This window comes from Octopus bimaculoides, chromosome 2, assembly GCF_046866305.1.
Source record: "Octopus bimaculoides isolate indiv1 chromosome 2, ASM4686630v1, whole genome shotgun sequence".
NCBI classification, from domain to species: Eukaryota; Metazoa; Mollusca; class Cephalopoda; order Octopoda; family Octopodidae; genus Octopus; species Octopus bimaculoides.
The window spans coordinates 97,961,691-97,979,427 of NC_142929.1; the positions used below are offsets into that span (position 1 = coordinate 97,961,691).

Genomic DNA, 17,737 nt, shown 5'->3' on the forward strand with positions numbered 1-17,737 from the left:
AGCAGATTTTCTACGGTCAGATGCCTTTCTTGTTGCCAACTCTCACCTGTTTCCAAGCAAGATATTTCCCAATAGCCAGACATTTTTTTGCAGAATATTGGAAATGAATGACATTGCTTGTATGATGGTGACATTCATTTACAGCTCATATGATGTCAAGACAGAGACACAAACACATGCACACACACACACTTATATATACATACACACAAGATGCTTCTTTCAGTTTCCATCTATTAAATCCACTCACAAGTCTTTGGTCAGCCCAAGGTTTTAGCAGAAGACATTTGCCTGAGATGCACTCAGTTGTACTGAACCCAAAAATGTGCGTTGGAAGCAAGCTTCTTAATCGCACAACCAGATTGACCCTATATGTAGTAGAGAATATAAATTTCAATCAAAATAATATGAGAAAATAACAGATAAAATGGTTTAATTCTACTACAATCATAGATTAGGAAGATATATTCTCCACTAGTCAATAAATTATTCTGGCTCTGGTGAAATTAATCAATTACAAAAAAAGCACCCAGTACACTCTGCGGAGTGGTTGGTGTCCAGCTGCAGAAACTAAACCAAAACAGACTATGGAACCTGGTCCAGCCCCTGTCAAGGTGTCTAACCCATGCTAGCATGGAAAACAGACGTTAAATGATAATGATGATGAGTAAAATAATGTTACATATGAGCATCAATTTTTATGTCCCAACTAAAAACAGAAAAAGTGAATGTAACAAATTAGATTTGAACAGTATTTCAGTAGAGTGTGTGTGCGCATGACTGGACATAGGTGCAAGTGTGGCTGTGAATCTCACTTCACAACAATGTGACTTGGGTTCAGTCCTACCGTGTGAATGTTGGGCCAGTTCTACTATAGCCCTAACTGGCTAAAGACTTGTGAGAGGATTTCGCAATGGAACCTGAAAGAAGCTCTTCATAAGATTGAAGTGCTTTTGACCATAAGTCTAATCAATCAAGGCTACCCTGTGAAACAACAACTAAAACAATAAATTACTTTAAGAAAGACAAGCCTGCTTTTAAGCGTCTTCGACCTACAAAAAACAGTAGCTAAATCTTCTCAGATCACCCCATTACTGTCTTGAAAAAGAAAGGACTCATATACTGCGTCTGGAAATAAGGACAGGGAGGATATGGCTTGGATATCTTTGACCATTTTGACGGCGGAGGTAAAGAATACGTACACCACTCGTTTTCGGCGTAACAAAAACCCTAACCCTAACCCTAACCGCGAGTGTGCGTATTCTTTACTTTCGCCCAATTTGACTGCCTTCTTGACCAGAGCTGACGTGTTGTAGTGATAAACAGCATGCATATAAATTAGCCTTAAGATGTAATAAAACGAGAAAATTAGCAAATGTGCTTTTTGCACAATCTCCAGTCAACAAGAGAGATTATGTCTCAGCCCGCGATAATAGCAGTCAAATCACACTCTGCTATCTTAGAAGAGGACACATTGGAAAGTGTAATCTTAGTGGAACTATCAACCAGAGAGAGGATGATTACGGGTAGAATCCCTTTGGTCTTAGTTTGTTTGATCAGGGCGGATCCAGGACGAAGCAACAAATGATTCTTTACTTAAAATTTGTTTCCCAGAGTAATTGAACTTCTGCGTCATACCGGAAGTGTGGTGCATTGTGGTAGTGTGGTTGCCATAAGGAAAAAGTCGGCAGGTTGTGGTGGCTCTCAAAAGAAATTCACTATGAATGCGTAAGTGTTTCATTATATTTATATTCATTGTAATGTCCTTTCATGTTGAAATAGATACTTTCTCGTTTGATTGCGTATATTAATATATGTGATTCTTAATTTTAACCAGAGGAAAACTGAGCTGGGCGGAACAGGTTGAACACGAAGGTACGTCTTATTTCGCACAAATTATATTTTGGTGTAAATGACCACAATTATTTATCATATTCTTTTGTTGCTGTAATCTCTCTATTTAAATTTACTTTTGTTAATTCATTTCCACAGTTTTTAGTTAATGGTATAAGTAACATAAAGTAGGATACATCTGTCAAGCTACTATTAAAGGCATAATATTATCAAAGCAGCCGGTGTAAAGATTTTCTTTCACCACATGCTTTTACTATTTCGCTATTTTTCCTACAGCTGTCAGAATTCATTAATACTATTTTAACTTTTTATCAATGTTTGAAATAATTTTAAAACAAGAACCTTTTCCTGATGGATCCCATCCTCTCCTTTGATATTTCACATACACTCATGTTTATAAATATATACACATCCACACTTTAACCAGCTGTCGGTTCTCTTCTGTTACGGATTCTAAATGGCGCCGTTCAATGGATTTTTTTTTTTTGTTTTTCTCAGTTTCGAACTTCATGTTGCATCTATCCTAATTGGATCAATTAAAGAGGATAGATTTCTTCGCAGTCTATGCTGGAGATTTTTCGTTATCTTTTGTTTAACATCTTATATTGTTGGGTCCTTCTCCATCTCCGTTGCACTATTGGAATATAAATTAACCTTAGTAAATTATTTGCCATCTTATCAATCTCATGAAGCTGAAAATCAAAATTGTTTTCGATGTGATTTGAACTGAAAACATAAAAGTGTCGTAATTAAATACCACAAAGCACTTTTGTCCGACACAAATGATTCTGCCACGATAGCTTTTGTCTCGAGTAGAAAAATGACGCAGATTGTGAGTTGGACATAATTGTACTTGTTAGTATAGATAGAATTGAATAATTGATATATAAAATTTAATAATATATTTGTTTGTCGTATAAGTACACGATCGCATCAATATCTAGGATAAGCTATATGGTATATAATGAATAAAAGTACATGTAAATTTTACAAAAAAATTTCGCCTCAGTCCTTTTAGTATAATGATAGTCTATGTTGGACATTGGCACAACAAAAAACTAGTTCAGATTTGTTATTCGAGCTTTTTTACAGTAGAACCGGAAATTCTATGGTAAATTCTCATTTAATTTAGGCTTGCAGTTGCTATTTTATACATTCCATGAAAGTAATGAACTGATTCAGTGATACATCTTTAACTACGCACCCGTCTTTAATTACAAGTGCTTAGTTGTATTTTACAATATCTGGTGAGCATTTTTTCATATTTTTCGACCGATTTTAGGGCAATTGGTTAAAGAGGCTGGATGAATTGCTCATTTATTCAAAACAGCATTGTCTTGCTAGAATCGAGTGGTGTTTTTTGTTGTTTTTCTCGCAAGACAGTTGAAAAAGTATGTATCTTTATGGATTCAACGGAACATTTTTTTTTTTATATTTGAAAGAAATCATGTATATTGTAAAAAATAAACCATCGTTTAAGTTTTCTTTCGCCTTTTAAATACAAACCCACTGTATCTTGCTTCGACACCCCATGGAAATGTTTAAACAACAATAAATACTTGGGGGTACCAATTGTCTGCTAATAAGATATCCTTCGTCAGAATCAGTCAAGTCTTGCAATTCTCTCAAAATATTTACATTTATTTTTAAAATGTTAGATTTACTAGAAGTATCATATTTCGTCAGAACGATTTTTAAAAAATGTTCATTTCGGCACTAAAATCTCAAGTTTCTGCTTTTCCCTAGTCATTCATTTGACAGGTGTGTGAAATGACATTTCCAAACCTCTTAAACTTGTATTCTTATTGTTCTGATTGTCAAAAGTCTATTAGTGTTTCAGTCAAATTCATTTTCTTTACCTATATCTTGTGCTTGTTTGCTCAAAGTACCATGTATTAAAATTCTATATTAATACAGTTGTACACATCATACCTTTCATAATCAGATGCTTCTCTCGTTTCTTGTCTTTTAATGTTTATCTAAAATAGAATTAATCATATATAACTTATCAAATAACAGCTCAGTGTCTAAATACAGGGTATTCCAGGTAACTGCAAACAAAACAGGCAGAATAGAATATACTTCCACCAAAAAATGGCAAGCAAGCTTAACTAGATAGAAACACACAAAAAAAAGTGTCATTTGGCAAACTGCCATCGGCCCTGATATCACCATAGAAAACGCCTTCACACCAAAATCAAGTGGCCCATATCCCCAGTGGCCACCCTCTCTACAAGTTCCTGATATTGTGGAGATCATCCCATTCCTGACGACATATTTTTTGGTTTAGAAGATAAGTTGCCATAGGTACAATAATGATTTTTTTTCTTGTTCATATTACCCAATGGATATTTTTTCCTCACATTTTATTACTCGGTGGTATAGCACCTGACTGACAGGATGTTTTGCAGTGTTACATTCCTTTTTGTTCTTGGTTCAGATCCTATGGCTGACTTTTCATATTTGTGGTCTCAATAAAATAAGTACTGGTCAATTATGGAATCAATGTAATTTACTTTACTCTCTACTTTGTAGCTTTCTTAATAATCATTATTAGTTGATGGCAGGATCAACAAATTGCATTAGAAGAATTTAGTTGTGTTCTTAGTTCAAAACCTAACAATTGATTTTACTTTTCACTTATCTTGCCTTACAGAGATAAATACAAGTATTGAATCTTAAGTGTTAGGTGGATGAAATTTTTATTTCAATGTTTTCTGGGACTAGCAATGAAAGTTGACTATTCTTCCTTCATCCACGAATATTTGGCTTTGTAATAGTGTAAAATATATGTATTTTTTTTTAAACCTAGATAATGAAGACGAAATAATTCTAGCTCCTGGAGAATCGGGTGAAGCAACTATTGAAGAGAAAGATGGACTGAAGAAAATCACAGAAGTCAATTGGAGTGAAGACTTAGGGAAGCACATTAAGGTATGACACGAATTTTGTTTTATTTATATGAATCTATCATATGTGAAATAGTGCCTTAAGTTAGCATTTAAAAATATAACCATGTGGACAGCAATCTATTGAGTCATGAATTTATGACTCAATTACCATTGCATCTGTGTTTACTTTTGAAGATTGATTTTAACACCTATTTAATCAGTATTGCTGTTTGACATATTTAAGTTTGTTGCTTGATTGACTACAAAATTAACATGGTGCATTCTTAGCATATTAAGTGCAGTGTTTATTTTTAGCTAAAACATTACATTTATACTAGGTTCTGCCATGGCTTCATGGTTAAGAAGTTTGCTTCTCAACTCTGTGATTTCAGGTTCAGTCCCACTGTGTGACCCCGTGGGCAAGTGTCTTCTACTATACAACCAGGTTGGCCAAAACCTTGAGTAAATTTGGTAGGCAGAAACTGAAAGCCTATTAATGTGTGTGTATGACTGCATCTTCTTGTCTTAGTATTATGTGATAATTTGAAGCAACTGGCACTGTTACACAAGCAGAGTCTTCATTTCCAATCTCCCGTGTAAATTTGTTCAACCATGGGGAAATATTAACTTAGGAACAGGTGAAAAATGATGGCAGGAAGGACATCTCACCATAGAAAATCTGTTTGCATGAATTCCATCTGACCTATGGAATCATAGGAAAGTGGACGTAAGAGTTATCATGATTTGCAAATATCACAGTTGTGATAGGTTCCTTGTGTTCATTTTGGCAATTTAGTTCAACTCCACAGAGTTTACAGTTACTGAATTAAATCACGAAGGTATTTTCTATCTTTGAACTAACTGCTTTGGCAAATTTAATTCATTAAATTATTTTACCTCATAGTCTAGGAAATATTAGAAATTCTATTTTTGAAAGACTGGCTCCCTGTATATTTAACTCGTACTGTTTTTCTCTCGACCATTTTTGTTTCTCTTGGTTTGAATGTGCAATCATTACTGTGACTAAATTGAAGACAACAAACATGGTTTGGAATGCCAAGCTATTTATAGTCTTGAGTTTAATATAACTACATAAGCGTGGAAGACAGATGTTAAATGATGATGATATTGCTTATTCATGTATTTTGTTTTATAGGTTATCAAATCTTACAGAGTTGAAACAAAAAAGCTCACTAAATCTATTGCCAGGCGAAAGGTTTGCTTTTTATTATTTTCTTTTTCTTTCTCTCAACTTCTTTTACTAGAAATTCAATTACATTTACATCCACTAATTTTATTTTATGAAACTGCATTCGCATTCGATATTTCATTAAAAAAAATTCCTTTGTGATGTGTGTTTAAATAAGCATATACACAAGAATGTGATTGTATCAGATTGAGTACTATTTCATCCTATTCTATTTTAATGTATAAGTTCCAATTAGTATCAAACTGCAAGAACATTGTATACAGATGAATGTCTTGATGATTTTAAATAAAAATTATCAATTCATCACCTAGATTAACTCTTGACCCAGCATTTATCTACAGCAGCAAAGTAAATTGATCTGATGTTCCATGAATAGTTTTTTTATTAAAACCTTGCTATTCAGTTGATTTTGCTATTAATTTTTGATCTCTCACTTTGAGAATCATTTGATTTATTCTTTCATCTTAGGTTTTTTAAAAAAGTTATGTTCTGCAGATTTAATTATATTTGACATATAAATGCAAGGAAAGGGAGTAGAAATATTATCCCCTCTCTTTTCTATTCATATTTTATGCTATCTAGTGTCAACTTCTGATATACAGGTGTCAGCTGAAAAATTCATAAGTTGACCAAGATACTCTAATGGAATTTGACCAAATGAGGTATATTTTTCAACATAGTCCCTGTTGCTGTCCTCACACTTCTTCCATCAGTGTTGCAGTGCTTGGATCCCATTGGTGGAGAAGCTTTCATGCTGTTGGTCAAAACAGCAGATTTGACATCACTGTAATACTGGTTCCCAGCCAAGATTTTTTTCATGTTGAGGAATAGATGATAATCAGATGGGGCCAAATCAGGAGAATAGAGAGCGTGATCAACCAATTCAATGCCATAGTCACATTGAAACCAAAAATTTGTATACTGAAGCATTGTCCTGATGAAACAAGATCAAGACCACTTTCATCAGTTTTCCTGGGCGTTTAGTCTTGATAGCCTTTTGTGACTGCCTCAGAAAGTTGGCATAATACTCTCCATTGATGGTGACTCTTTTGAAGAATAAACAGTGCCTTTTGCATCCTAAATAACTGAAGCCATCATCTTTCTGCAGAGGCAGACCTTTTTTGGAGCAGGTGAAGAGGGGTGTTTCCACTGCATGGATTGCCTTTTTTGTCCCTAGTTCAAAGTGATAAAGCTAACACTCCTGGGTTATGAAAATTTCAAGGAAACCAGCTGGATCTTCCTCAGTGTCAGATTTTCCCATGATGTGATCAGCCTGGTGCATCAGATGATGTGGCACCCACTGAGCAGAAACCTTCATCATGCCAAGTTCATTGTGTAGAATATTTTCAACTCTCTTGTGGCATATGCTAATAGCCTTGACTATTTGGTTTATAATCCATTGTCTGTCACCCATTACCATGTAGTGAACACAAATGTTTTCCTCGGTGGTGACTATTGTAGAACGTCCAGACCATGAGTTATCTTCAAGACTCCCTTCCTCTACTAAATTCAGCTGTTCACTTGTGCATTGTTGATCAAGCTTGAACGTAATGTAGCAACCATGGGAGCAAAATCATTCTTCAGCAGGTACTTGATAACACCAAGATGCCAAATTTTCCTGAGAAGTTGCTACTAGTTACTGTTATAGTTTTCTTTGAAGAGTCAGGTGTTAGTTGCCTGGAAACAATCATCATCATCGTCGTTTAACGTTCGCTTTCCATGCTAGCATGGGTTGGACGATTTGACTGAGGACTGGCGAACCAGATGGCTGCACCAGGTTCCAATCTGATCTGGCAAAGTTTCTACAGCTGGATGCCCTTCCTAACGCCAACCACTCCGAGAGTGTAGTGGGTGCTTTTACGTGCTACCGGCATGAGGGCCAGGCTGACGGTTCTGGCAACGGCCACGCTCAAAAAGGTGTTTTTACGTGACACCTGCACAGGAGTCAGTCCAGCGGCACTGGCAGCGACTTCACTCGAATGTTTTGTTTACATGCCACTGGTACAAGTGCCAGTAAGGCGACGCTGGTAACGATCACACTCAAATGGTGCTTTTTATGTGCCACCAGCATGGCAGCCAGACCGCTGCTCTGGTAGTAATCCCACTCGGATGGTGCTTTTAGCGCTCCACTGACACGGGTGCCAGTCATCGAATTTGGTTCAGTTACGATTTCACTTGCCCCAACAGGTTTTTGCAAATAGAGTTTAGTGTCCAATGAAGGAGAGGTTGGCATGGGTGCCAGTTGTTGAATTTGGTATGATTTCACTTGCCTCAACAGGTCTTCGCAAGCAGGGTTTTGTGTCCAAAGAAGGAAAGGTACACATAAGTGGGCTGGCTACACCCCTGGTAAAGGTCACGGGTTATGGTCTCACTTGGCTTGTTGGGTCTTCTCATGCACAGCATATTTCCAAAGGTCTTGGGCACTAGTCATTGCCTTGGTGAGGCCTAATGTTTGAAGGTTGTGCTTCACCACCTCATCCCAGGTCTTCCTGGGTCTACCTCTTCCACAGGTACTCTTAACTGCTAGGCTGTGACACTTTTTCACACAGCTATCCTCATCCATTCTTGCCAAATGACCATACCAGCGCAATCGTCTCTCTTGCACACCACAACTGATGCTTCTTACGTCCAACTTTTCTCTCAAGGTACTTACACTTTGTCGAGTATGCACACTGACATTACACATCCATCAGAGCATACTGGCTTCATTCCTTGCGAGTTTACGCATGTCCTCAGCAGTCGTGGCCCATGTTTCACTGCGATGTAGCATGGCTGTTTGTCCACATGCGTCATACAGTCTGCCTTTTACTCTGAGCGAGAGGCCCTTTGTCACCAGCAGAGGTAAAAGCTCTCTGAACTTTGCCCAGGCTATTCTTATTCTAGCAGCTACACTTTCAGTACACCCTCCCCCACCACTGACTTGGCCACCTAGGTAATGGAAGCGATCAACTACTTCTAGTTTTTCTCCCTGGAATGTGACAGAATTTGTTCTCTGCATATTTTCAGTGTTTATAGCACCTGAGCATTTGCCACATACAAAAACTATCTTGCTAGTTAGCCTTCCTTTGATATTGCTGCACCTCTTATGTGTCCATAGCTTATACTGGGTACATCTTATGGAGTTTCTACCTACGCCTTTTCTACAGATCGAGCAGGGCCATCTACTTGAAGGGGTTTGTGTTTTGTTTACCTTCCTACTTATTAGGACTTTGGTTTTAGTGAGGTTGACTCTAAGGCCCTTCGATTCTAATCCTTGCTTCCACACCTGAAACTTCTCTAGTTCTGATAATGACTCAGCAAATAGAGCAAGGACATCAGCATAGAGGAGCTCCCAGGGGCATCCTGTCTTGAATTCCTCTGTTATTGCCTGGAAGACTATGATAAATAGGAGGGGGATGAGGACTGAACCTTGGTGGACCCCTACGTCTACCCGAAATTCTTCACTACTCATTGCAAACCCTCACCTTATTGACGGCGTCCCTGTGCATGACTCGCACAGCTCTCACGAACCATTCATCTATCACTAGTTTCCTCATTGACCACAAGACAAGGGATCGGGGGACCCTGTCAAAGGCTTTCTCTATGTCAACGAAAGCCAGGTACAGAGGTTTATCTTTGGCTAGGTATTTCTCCTGCAGCTGTCTTACCAGAAATATAGCATCAGTGGTGCTTTTTCCTGGCACGAACCCAAACTGTGTCTCATCTAAGCTGACTCTCTCCCTAATTAGTTAGGCTGTGACGTTCATTTCCTAATCCAACAACTTGATACCTCTCATTACCTGATCCAACTTGAAACAATGCAGTTATTAAGGAGATTGAAATTAATGCATGCAAGATTTCATGGTTCTAGCATCACTCCTTCATAGTCACCCTATGAACTTTTCAGTCTTGCCTTATATCTCTTTCAGACTCAGATTATGCCATGTTTGTTGATAGTCAACAAAGGCAAAACAGTTGTCTGGTATTAATACAAGTGTAAGATTTTCTCCCATATTACTCGATTTTTGAAGCTGAGTACGTCCTAGTTTGTTCTCTCTAGAATATTTTTACTAGCTGTTTAACCTAAAAAAAGAGTGATATGTATTCTGGATACATTACAAAAATGTTTTGAACATCTTTACCTATAGGTCTACCTAGTCAGAAGACAGTTTGTTTGCAGGAGATTTGACTGTTAGTTTTAGAGCTCGATACAAGATTCACTAGAAGACAGATTTTGTTGCACAAAATCTTCCACCAAACTTTAGTCACAATTTATGTTCCTAACACTAGCTTAATGATAACTAAGTTATTTTATTAAATTCTTTGTTATTTTAAAATTAATTGAAAAGAAACACAGAGCATCTCAACAGAAATATGGTAACAAAAGGGTGTAGTTGATAAATAGATGATAAACTTGTCTTAATATGAAGACTTGCTATGCTAAGGTTCAACAATGCAGCTAATGAATTTTATGTAAAATTCTTATTTTCACTGTCTTGTTTTTTAGCTATACTATGACCATATTTGTTCTTTTTTCAGCAATGGAAGAAGTTTGGATCTGCTGAAAGTGATCCACCAGGTCCTAACCCTGCAAACACGATTATTTCTGAAGACATATTCATGTCATTTTTGAACAGTAAAGAGGTATGTAACCCTTTGTCTACTTACGGAATATACTAATTGTATTGCATTTTATTAGTTCTTCAATATTCTTGTCAGAAAAATACATTGCATCCTGCTTCAAATTACCTTAAGACTTTAGATTTTAAACTAGCCCCATCCAGTTCAAATGTTCTGCGTGTTTTATGTTCAAGCTGGCAAGACGCATCCTCTCACACTCTACCATGTCATTCTAAACGTAAACAATGACCTCTTCAAAATCTTGATAAGATAATGCATGATCAGTTCAGAAGGGTGTGTATAAAATGAGCTTTGCATTTGGCAGTAATCTGGATGGTAAAGCATTAATATGAAAATTCCTTTGAAAACAATGTGTTAATTTTTTTGTACAAACATAACGGAATTGTACATGACTCAGCTTTTTGACAAATAGTACTTTCTAAATATTTTCAGCACCAAATTGAAACAGACGATGACCCACTTCTGAAAATAAAATCTCAGAAAATTGTTACTTGCCGTATTTGTAAAGGAGATCATTGGACTACCAGATGTCCTTATAAGGACACTCTACAACCATTACAAGATAATCTCAAGGAAGGAGAGAAGAAACAAGATGCAACAACTCCTGGTAGTGCTGCTGGTTCATTGGCATCAAAAACTGGCAAATATGTACCACCAAGTTTGCGTGATGGTGCCAACAAAGGACGAGGAGAATCAATGAACAATAGCAAACGAGGTAAATATATTGTTTTAGTGTTTTCCTGGTGAACCTCAAATATTTTAAAGAATGTTTGTTTACTTGAGCATATCTTGTATATAACATTTCAATTGTGCACATAGCTGCCTCTGTTTTATGCATAACATCATCGTTATTTAACATTTGTTTTCCATGCTGGCATAAGTTAGATGATTTGACAGGAGCTGGCAAGCTAGAGGACTATGCCAGGCTCTAGTGTCTGCTTTGGCGTAGTTTCTATGGCTAGATACCCTTCATGATGCCAACCATTTTGCAGAATGTACTGAGTGCTTTTTACGTGGTACTGGTGAGGCCATCAAGACATAGAGCCCCTCAGCTGAGAGGGTGCGTATATTGGAGGAGATAGTTTTATGCCTGGTGACGAAAGTTTGTAGAGAAGGTACATGGAGAAAGAAGAGAGATGATAAACAGTGTTGGGTTGCAGAAGCCAGAGTTGGGGGCAAGTGTAGTACATGGTAAGATGTAGTTTGGTTCATTGGGTGGGGGTTAGTGTAATGTGTGGGTGGAGAGCACATAATGCACAGTGCTTCCAGAACTTTTGCTGAGGTGGTCAGGTCCTTGCAAGAACCTCATATCACCAGACATCTCAGCCCATCATCATTGCTTGTGAGGCTCAACATCATCATTGAATGTCCACTTTTTTATGCTTGCGTGGGTTAGATGTGATTTGTTGAGGCAGATTTTTCTACAACCAGATGCCCTTGTTGCCAATTCTCACTTGTTTCCCAACAAAGTAATATTTCCCATCACCTGACATGTTTTTCACAGAAGACTGGAGACAACATCTCTAGTATGATGATGTTCATTTCCAACGATTACACGATGTTGAGACATGGATACACACAAACACATACATGGCAGTTTTCTTTCAATTTCTGTCTACCATATCCATTCACAAGGCTTTGATTGGATAGAAGCTATAGTAGACACTTGCCCAAGGTGCCATACAGTAGGACTGAACCCAAGACCACATGGTTAGGAAGCAAGCTTCTTAACCACACATTGCTGTGTTCTTAATTTTATATATATATTTCCATCACCATCATTGTTTTAATGTCTACTTTTCTATGATTGTATGAGTCAGATGGAGTTTATTGAAGCAAATTTTTTATAGGTGGATGCCCTTCTCGCCACCAACTCTCACTTGTTTCCTAGCAAAGTAATATTCTCCCATTGGTTAACGTGTTTATGCAGAATATTGAAACCGAATGACACTGCTTATGTAACTGACATTCATTTACAGCAACCAAATGATGTCAAGGCAAGGAGGTACATCCACACTCACATGCACATATGATAGGGGTCCTTTCATTTTTTGTCTACCATATCCACTCAAGGCTTTGGTTGGCTTAGGGTTATATTAGAAGACATTTTCCAAAGATGATGTTCAATGAGACTAAACCTGAGACCATGTGGTTGAGCATCAAACTTCTCAACCTTAATGTCATATCTTCATTTTGTGTCTTGTATTTCCATGCTGGCATGGATTAGATGAATATTAATTGATGAGGTTGTACTTTACAGCCATATGCCCTTCCTTTCATCAATCTTTACTTGCTTTTCAAGGAAGGGATTTTTATTCTGTTGGGCTTGAAAAGTATAGAGCTACATGTTACATTGATTCTAGGGAATATAAACATTTATACATTCACAAACATATATGTGGCATATAAATAGCACCCACTACACTCTTAGAGTGGTTGGCATTAGGAAGGACATCCAACCGTAGAAACCATACCAAACCAGATTGGAACCTAGTGTAGCTCCCCAGTTTTTTCAGTCAAACCCATGCCAGCATAGAAAGCGGGCGTTAAAGGATGATGACTGTTTGCTTAGTTAAAACTTGTCATCAAAATTAAATGCTTCAGTATTTATGATCATATAATTATACTGATTCACACATGCACACATAAAGGTATAATTTTGGATCATGTAGTTGTAATTTCACAGGCCAAAATGCTTCTTCGACAGAAGATATATCTTTAGGTGAAGCACTTAATTTTCCTAGCCTAAAACTTCAGATCTACAGTAGAAATCGATATGTCTATAATTTTAAAATATTAGGATGTCAATTGGTCAGCAAGAAATGTTTATATCAGTAGTTTATGTAAATATATTGTATTGTCTCACTATTGATTTCTTTATTCAGATGACTTTGCTACAATCCGTGTGACGAATCTCTCTGAGGATACTCGTGAAGCTGATTTACAAGAGCTATTCCGGCCCTTTGGAACTATTCACAGAATATATTTGGCTAAAGATAAAAACACATGCCAATCGAAAGTGAGATTTTCTTTGTTTTTCTTCTCATTTTAATTCTGCTAACTTTTATGTGTATGTCTGTTAAAATTGAAAATCAAGCGAAAACCTTAAAACATGTTAGAAGCTAATAGAATTGATTGATTTATATGATTTTTTTTATTATAATAGTTAACTGTGCTACTACTAAAACTATTCATGGAAGGCATAAATATACAGCTATGTAACACAGTAAACCCATTTTGAGTAGCTGTATTGTGACATACTTATTTCAATGTGCATTTTCACAGATATTGAACTTGGTAGCTTTAACACTTTCCATACACATTTTATATCAGAAACTAAGTAATGAAAAAAAGAAAAGAAAATCATGTTTTTTTTTTTTAAACATCAACTAATGGAAAATTTGATGCACAAATACTTGTATGAGAAGACCCGGCAAGCCAAGTAAGATCGTTGCCAGTGCCCCTGGACTGGCTCTTGTGCGGGTGGCACATGAGATGCACCATTTTGAGCGTGGCCGTTGCCAGTACCGCCTGACTGGCTCCCGTAGGATTTTCGAGTGAGATCGTTGCCAGTGCCCCTGGACTGGCTTGTGCGGGTGGCACATAAAAGACACCATTTCGAGCGTGGCCGTTTTCGTGCGGGTGACACGTAAAAGCACCCACTACACTCTCTGAGTGGTTGGCGTTAGGAAGGGCATCCAGCTGTAGAAACTCTGCCAAATTAGATTGGAGCCTGGTGTTGCCATCCGGTTTCACCAGTCCTCAGTCAAATCGTCCAACCCATGCTAGCATGGAAAGCGGACGTTAAACGATGATGATGATCTTACATTCTGAATTAAAATAGTGCTGGATGGATTTGACTTTAACTTTTATTCCTGATGGTTTGATTAAAACAAGTGTTGGGGATGAATTGAGATTCATTCAGCAATTCTACATCTGTCGCAGAAATGTTAACATACTAAATAAAATGCCATATTCATCTGATTTAGCTTTTCATACACTTTGGTTTGATAAAATAAACATCAGTTTGTTACAAATTTATTGCTTTGTAACAATGTTTAAAATGAAAAGAATAAAAAAAAAGACAAGAAAACTATAAGTTACTGTATGATGAAAAAGGCAAAGAAAATTACCACTTGTAAAGCAACATGAATTATTTGGACTTGAGATATAGAATAAGTATATTCAAGAAAAGCTTTTCAAAACATTTTTTGAAAGGTATACTCAGGATTATAAAGAGTTACATTAAGCTTATATTTTCTTCTATTTCTTATTGCTTTTTTGGTCCCTGGAATAGAGAACTTTATATATATAAAATATGTTGTGTTGTTGTTAGTGTCAACATTGGAGTGAGATAAATGTGGAAACATTACATGTGCACTTATCTCATAGTTGTCTCGTGGTTTTCTAATAATTTCTCTTTTCTCTGATCAGGGTTTTGCTTTCATCAATTTTCATCGCCGTGAAGATGCAGCTCGGGCTATTCTTGGAGTATCTGGCTATGGTTATGACCACTTGATTCTTAATGTTGAATGGGCAAAGTAAGTTTAACCATAACTTTTTCTAGTTACTTTCTCTCTGGAGATTTCTTCTCTTTCGTTCATACTCTGTTTATGTTGTACAAAAACATTTGTCCTTTTAAATTTGATGTTATCTTCTTTGCAGGCCATCTGTAACATCTTGATAGCTGTGTGTTGTAGAAGTTGATGACTCCCACACATTTAGGTGTTCTCTTGATGATGCTGCCTAAACATTTTATTGCATTAAATAGTACCCACAACAGTCAGCTGCAGCTGACATGTGAAACATTAATAAAACTTAATAAAACAATGCCTTTTGTACTGTTCACTTTTTTTTCTGAGTTTATTGAGATTTGATACATATAGTCCAACTTGTAAGAAAGTGCTTATTGATGCTGAGTAAAATGTTAGTCACTCTTGTAATGATGAAACACATTTGTGCAGTTAGCTTTAGTTTATTTCTAATTAATCTAAAGTATGTTTAAACTTCAAATTTAGCTATAAAAATAACTTATATTAATTAATCTTGGAAAAGAGTAGTTTTTGTTGGATCTAAGGGCAGGTAGCCAAATGTATCAAAATCAACTGTTGCTGCAAATTTTGACAATAGTTAGTCTATGGGAAAAGAACTCAGAAGAAAGGCTGCTAAAAGCTACACAATATATCAATAATCAAACTTCCTATATTGTAAAACAGTTTGTAACCTAGATTTTTAAACATTAACTTCACGACAGAATTTAAAATTAGTACTGGGTGCAGCTTTTTAACTAATGAAACGTAAATTTTCAACATAATTCAATTGTCTAATTATTTTAAGATGGTAGAATGCAGATTTCATAGAGTACTGGGGAATATGTCTAATATTCAGTTAATATTCATTCTATGTTCTTAGAATGAGATGAAGAGTTGGACATGCTGCTTGTGTTGGATCTAAGGGCAGGTAGCCAAATGTTTCATCGTTCAACATTTACATGTGTACATACATTGATATTATATTGGATAAGAAACAGGCACCATAGAATAGAAAGAGCCCTTCAATTTTGCCAAAGATATGACAGCCTCCTTAATACTAGTGAAATGGTCAAATGCACTAGTAGACTGTAGTGTGGTTGATGTTAGGAAGAGTATGCCTTCCATGAATAGTTTTAGTAGTAGCACAGTTAACTATTATAATAAAAAAATCATATAAATCAATCAATTCTATTAGCTTCTAACATGTTTTAAGGTTTTCGCTTGATTTTCAATTTTAACAGACATACACATAAAAGTTAGCAGAATTAAAATGAGAAGAAAAACAAAGAAAGAGTGAGACCTGAAAAGAATGGAAATGAGAAAAGCTCAATGAATGTAAAAAGTATTACTGAACAAGACAATGAATTCCAGAGAATGATGGGAATAGAATCGATGAAGGATGTTGAAAACATTGGTTAAGATGGCTGGGTCATGTAATGATGAAGTATGAAAGTGACTGGGTGAGAAAAGAGAATGCTATGAATGTAGATGAAAGACCAAGAAAGAGTTTAATTGGCTTTTTGTCATTCTGGTAGAGATGAGGTAATAGAATAATTACCTTTCAGCAACTGGGTGTGGGGTGTACTTTATTTAATCATTTTTCAAAATGGATAAACAATTGAATCTTAATTACAATGAATATATATATAGTGGAAAATTAAGATAAACTCTAGAATAAGTTATTAGTTCCTACATATGTTCCTATTGCAATGGATCATCAGGGGAACAGATTTCATATCTGATGTTGATAGGCTATACAGAGTGCTAACTGTACATACAGGATTGTGTGTATATATATATATATATATATAGTTTCAGTCACTAGGCTGCAACCATGCTAAAACACTGCCTTGAAGGGTTTAGTTGAAGAAAACGGAATAGTATATTATATACATTCACAAACGTATATTAAATTTTGTTACACCATATACTCTTGGAACAGTATGTGTCTGGGTTGCAAAGAAATAGATGAGCCAATCTAATAAAACTATGGTTCAGAGAATTTTGTATCACATAGATACATGAAGGTATATATATATATATATGTGTGTTTTCCAAAGTGGAGATGAACAGCTTTCTCTGTGATTGGCTTGAAAAATTAAGACACTAGGATATTTTCCTACTTAACATGAAATTGATGGTAGCCTTAATTCAAAAATAAATATCCACCAATGCAGTGCTAAGCACTCATTTTCATCGTTCAACATTTACATGTGTACATACATTGATATTATATTGGATAAGAAACAGGCACCATAGAATAGAAAGAGCCCTTCAATTTTGCCAAAGATATGACAGCCTCCTTAATACTAGTGAAATGGTCAAATGCACTAGTAGACTGTAGTGTGGTTGATGTTAGGAAGAGTATCTAATTGCAGAAATCATGCCAAAGGTAATGTACTAGGGAGACGTCTCTGGCCTAAAGGAACAGTCATGTTAGCAAAGGGACTTGGGTTCGAGTATATATATGTCCACCATTAGAGGACTAGCTTCAGTTATTGGGGCAACTTCATATTAAAAGTTTCTTGATAGTGTACAGAATAGTATATTAATAAAGAAAAATTAGTGAAAGTAATGGTTTTGTTTCTAGTTTATTTGTATTTAGATATAAATGACGAAAATTGTCTGAG

The 17,737-nt window shown here is 36.2% G+C and overlaps 1 protein-coding gene across 2 annotated transcripts; it reads left to right on the forward strand.

Moving 5' to 3' along the window:
- The first annotated feature begins 1,652 nt into the window (after positions 1–1,652).
- Positions 1,653–15,405, forward strand: LOC106869106 (eukaryotic translation initiation factor 3 subunit G). Of its 2 annotated transcripts, XM_014914646.3 has the most exons (9): positions 1,653–1,728; positions 1,838–1,875; positions 4,667–4,788; positions 5,902–5,961; positions 10,474–10,578; positions 11,008–11,290; positions 13,461–13,594; positions 15,010–15,116; positions 15,241–15,405. In XM_014914646.3, exons 1-9 carry the CDS (start codon positions 1,721–1,723, stop codon positions 15,257–15,259), a joined length of 876 nt encoding a protein of 291 aa, XP_014770132.1. In that variant the 5' UTR covers positions 1,653–1,720; the 3' UTR covers positions 15,260–15,405. The 2 variants fall into 2 exon arrangements, with proteins under 2 accessions (XP_014770132.1, XP_052834452.1); XM_052978492.2 differs by lacking the exon at positions 1,838–1,875.
- The last annotated feature ends 2,332 nt before the right edge of the window (positions 15,406–17,737 follow it).

Coding starts and splice junctions, on each gene's coding strand:
- LOC106869106 (XM_014914646.3), top strand. Junction 10,579..11,007: donor CATTTTTGAACAGTAAAGAG/GTATGTAACCCT, acceptor AAATATTTTCAG/CACCAAATTGAAACAGACGA. Junction 13,595..15,009: donor AAAACACATGCCAATCGAAA/GTGAGATTTTCT, acceptor TTCTCTGATCAG/GGTTTTGCTTTCATCAATTT.